A 4,917-nucleotide genomic window follows, 5' to 3' on the forward strand; every position below is an offset into this window, starting at 1 on the left:
TAATGCCATTTATTAACATGAAATTTGATGGCAATATCTCTATTATTACCTATTATTATTATTATTATTATTATTATTATTATAATAAGAAAACTTGTATAGCGACTTTTATAGAACTACCCAAAATCGCTATCCAACATAACCAAAAGAAAAATTTTGTCCATTTAAACGATCAAATAAAAATATAAATATTTCGAAATAAACATAAAATAAAGATGCCATTAACCAAGAATCAATAAATAAGGTTCCATAACATGATCGTGGTATTTACTGATATTTCATTTTTTTATTTCCCTCCAGATTATACAAAGTTTTATTATATTAAGTAATGCATCATAGTCATATTGAAGAATTCATCCTGGAAATTGATTCCATACAGTACAAATTGAAATGCCCACAGGGCGTGGGTTCAGTGGGCAGCAGTTCGTCAAGCAGCAGCACTTCGGTCAATGTTCTGTCCACAGCTGCTATGGCGGGCTCGATGAGGACACTGCCATCAAGATGCCACGCACCTCTCAATGCTGAATCCAAACTGCAACCGTCAGCTGGGTTAGTACGGGATGGCATGGTGAGGATGATGGTGACGTTGAGGAAGTTGATGATGGTGATGAAGAAAACGATGATGATGAGGGGTGGAGGAAAATGTGGATGGTGTTGATTTGAATTTGATTAGTTTTATAACATAAATGTTGCTTCGTTAAATACAGTGATATGAGCAAACTTCAGACAAACACCAAGCCAAGTCGTCTGCCCCAGAGGGCCCCCATTATTACAGCTGCTGTTCCTGGTTGGTTGTGCAGTGTATACGCATGCTTATACATACACGTATACATCAAATGTGTACAACAGTCATTCTTTATTCAACTCTCCCATACACACATACCTGCATACATACATTATATTCATTATATCTTGGATACAATATTGAAATAGTAATAATAGACACAACTTATTTTAATATTCACTTATGTTAATATTGTTTTAATAATAAATTTATTTGGCTTATAATATGTTAATTGTATTGCTGCAATTGATTTGTTTGATTACTGCTTTTTTTCCAAATCATTTCGCTTGTTCTATCTGATTTCCATCCAATTCAATTGTATGCATATTCATTTTAACGATGAGGATGATTGTGATTGCCTGTCACCAGATTTTCGAAGCAACATCAGCATGCAGCAAACCAGCAGCAGCAACAACAACAACAACATATTGCGAACGAGTAGCACGTCAAATGTTACATCCTCATCTACGTCTCCGAAAACAACAAACACTCTTTCGAAAATAGCCAGGCCTACATTCAGCACTCGGGCAATTCGTGAGTTCCCTTTATTTTACTCTTTACTGATATTTCTTTTTTTTTATTACCACCCAGATTATACAAAGTTTTATAAATAAATTGTAGAATGTTAACAAACATGTTTTTATGAAACTCACGCAGGTCACAGCCAAAGTTCAACTGATCTGTCGACCCCATTAAAACAGCAACAACAGCCACGAACAACAAAGTTGAGGAGGAATGGTTCTCTGAGGATGTCAGGTTCTTCAAGTTGGTAGATGCTTTTTGCTTCTGTTCATTTTTACACCCATGTTTTCCAGTTGGTTTTGTCTTCATATTCGTTTCTATGTCTATAGTGCATGTATTTACGATCGTTTTGCTCGTGCTTATTTAATTTATGTCTATTTTTTATGAAATTTGCTAATAATAGTATTAAATGTTAAGTATAAGAGTAAGTATTAAAAGCCTATATTCTGATACAATAAATGTGTATAAGTTGATTAAATTAAATATTAAAATGAAAAAAATACAGATGAATCTAAGTTTAAAAATGTTATCCACAATAACAACAGTAATTGATAAGCAAAAGAAAAAAAATTTGATATTCAAGTCATCTTTCCATGAATTCATCACTGCCTGGATTCAACTTATTACATTGGAGGGATCTACAAAACTTATAGAAGTTCATAAACACCCAGTGGCAATTATTATTTTTTACCATTCAACGTTTGTTTAAGGCCTTCTACGCATCAGTACAATGAGAATAAATTAAATTGAAGAAACTGTTCTAGAGGCTGAATTGAGCGAATCCATAGAAAAAAGGCATTTTAAGGACTCGAATGAGCTGTGTATATAAATGTATATAAACTCTATATATAATAATAATAATAATAAAAATACAAATAATAATACTAATAAAAATACTAATAATAATACTAATAAAAATATACTAATAATAATACTAATAAAAATATAATATTAATAATACTAATAAAAATATAATATTAATAATACTAATAAAAATACTAATGATGAAGGTAGCAACAGCAGTAGTGGGATGGTCTTCTCTCGTCTGCCGCAACATTCGAGGAACCGAAGCTTATCGAGGTCACCAAGGACAGGCACATCTTTATCACAGCGTTTGTTATTCTTTGTTTTATGTTTGTTGTCTATGCTGTGTTTTTATTATTTATGTTATTCGCTCCATATTGCATTGTTGTTTTTTTATTTTGTGTTTATTATTTGTTTGCTGTTGTCTTCGAGTCAAATGTTATGTCTGTTTTTTTTTCAATATGTACGAAATAACGCTGTCACGTTGCGGAAACTAGAATAGTGATTATGATTACGAGAGTTATGATTATTTAGAGTCTGGCCATTACTCGCATCAGTTGCTCAACATTTTGATTTTTTACGTTAATGTTAACGAAATCATCTTCATCCTTACAGCATCCAGTCGATCAGTCTCACCATCATCGCGATATAGCTACTTATCATATCAACATCAGCAACCGCAAATGCCCAACTACAACACGAAAACATCATTGTTGATGCCACAACAAAAGTATCAACAATCTCCACCGACCACCTCGACAGCAGCCACAACAAGCCACAGGCAGCAGCGAACAATGGCGCCAGCGACTAGGGCACCTCTAAGGGAACCAAGCCCTGCAAGGAGTGACACTGCTATTGGTTGGTCGTGGTTTGTAATACATTTTCTGATGACGATAATGATCATGGTGATGAAAATGGTGACGATTATTTTAATCATGGCTGGTATAATGGTTAACTTACTTGGCAGTGCTCTTGTAGCAACTGTGTTCGAATGCAAAATAATCTTGCCCGTCACATTGGGGGTGCCGGAGGGCCATGTGGGCTGTGTTATTATTGAAAGTCATTAAAACTCAATTTTCAAACAGGATAATCTATCATTTTTAGGTTTAGTCACGAATAGTTATCATTATATATCACGATATAGTAATATAGGTAGTTAATTTGTAGATTCATGCAGTACTCAATCTCCTAAGCATGGAAATTAGGGTGGAGCGAATTTATACATAAAAAAATTTTTTTCTTCTTTTTACTTTTCCTGGGGTTGGGAAATATGTCTTTTATCGAGTTATTTCAATGTGTAAATTTTGAATTTTATTGAACATTGTTTTGAGGTTCCTCTCGGCTGGAGACTGTTTATGAATTGCATTTCAAAAGTAAACAAAACAATATCATCAAATTAAACATGTTATTAACTCAAATAAATCATTTAAATCTTGAAAAACAAAACATTAGTGTTTACTAGTTCACATCAAAGACTTAAATAATGAAGTGTTTTTTAGTTTCAAATTTTGGTATATCATTTTGAGATGCAAGTTTAGTACGAATAAAGCCATCTCTTGCTTTTTCTCCACAAACTGAAAGTGACGCTTCTGTAACTAATTTTATCATTCTTTCTACTGCCTGAGTATGGCAAGGCAACTTCAAAAATTCAATGTTATTAGGAATATCCATTATCATCTGTTCTAAAGCTTCAGTTGTGATATCTTTTGTAAGGGGTGGCTCTGTGATCTCGGTTGCATGCCAATCGATCATGTCGTAATAGTTGATCGCATCAAAGTTTAGCTTTGGAACTTTGAAGACTCGAACAGTATTTAGAGTGGCATCATTAGCTCTGCATTTTAATATCCGCCTTAAAGCTAATTCCCTTATGTGCTTTTGTTCATCAGCCAACATCGATAACAGAATATTTTCCGGGTGAGCAAAATAAGCATTTCTTTGTAAAACCGGATTTAATAAATTTTTTAACTCTTCAGGTAAATAACGACACTTTTTAATAATTCCCAAAAAATGATTTGATCCTGTTTTATTGGTAGGTTTCAGCTTTATTTCAAACCAACTAGGAGGATATACCTTCATCACATACTGAGCTAACACTTTTAATGCCGTTGACGGATTTTGAACAGCAACATATAATCTAAGAATACGGTTAGCAGTTGTTATCCAGCGCGAATGTGACATTTTTCCAGGATTACGGAGAGACAAAGATAGCGGTATATCTCCTTTCATAATTCTATTACGTATATCAAAAAGGTAAGTTTGGTCGGTGCTCAAATCATTTTGATGAATTGAGGGTAATTCAGTTTCAATAGGTTCAAAAGCAGCAATAGAAAGTTTTTCACAGTTTTCCAACATTTTTCCAATTTCACCAGAGAAGCATCTTGGATTGCTTGTTTTTCCATCTAGGAATTGAATTAAATGGCGAAGAGGCAATTCATTGGTGTGCAGCAAGCAAATGTGCCATTGTAATGGACGACCTATGAACAATTCTAGTTGCCTTATAACACCATTAGTTAACCCTGTATTTATAACCGTGCCATCGCACCCAATAGCTTTCAACTCATTAATATTTGAATCAGCATCTTTTAAAAATGTTTTTATACTTAGTGTTATATTTTTAGCACTTCCTGACATTGGTGACACATGACCTAAGAAAAGTGAACCAGGTTCGGAAAGTAAGACAACATGCTCTTCTGTTACAGTGCTTCTGTAATATTTTGTGCCTTTTTTATCTTGTTGAATTGTTTTATCTTTTCTCCCGTCGAAATAAAGTCCACGAACAGCTGTGATTCATTGAAAGACTTATTTTG

The 4,917-nt window shown here is 33.7% G+C and overlaps 2 protein-coding genes across 2 annotated transcripts in view; one reads left to right on the forward strand and one right to left on the reverse strand.

The window, feature by feature from the left end:
- Positions 1-328: 328 nt before the first annotated feature.
- Positions 329-2,015, forward strand: HELRODRAFT_171262 (hypothetical protein; the record flags this gene model as incomplete). The annotated part of the gene is made up of 4 exons (XM_009017993.1): positions 329-549; positions 708-787; positions 1,442-1,540; positions 1,852-2,015. 4 exons carry the CDS (start codon positions 329-331, stop codon positions 2,013-2,015), a joined length of 564 nt encoding a protein of 187 aa, XP_009016241.1.
- A 1,571-nt stretch (positions 2,016-3,586) lies between these two features.
- The window catches only part of HELRODRAFT_171263 (hypothetical protein), a gene marked incomplete at both ends in the record, with an annotated part of 1,911 nt that continues 580 nt past the window's right edge, over positions 3,587-4,917 (reverse strand). Inside the window, one exon of the mRNA XM_009017994.1 lies at positions 3,587-4,890. Coding sequence (XP_009016242.1) covers positions 3,587-4,890 — 1,304 coding nt within the window. The remainder of the gene's footprint in view (positions 4,891-4,917) is intronic.

Source organism: Helobdella robusta (assembly GCF_000326865.2).
Source record: "Helobdella robusta unplaced genomic scaffold HELROscaffold_20, whole genome shotgun sequence".
NCBI lineage: Eukaryota > Metazoa > Annelida > Clitellata > Rhynchobdellida > Glossiphoniidae > Helobdella > Helobdella robusta.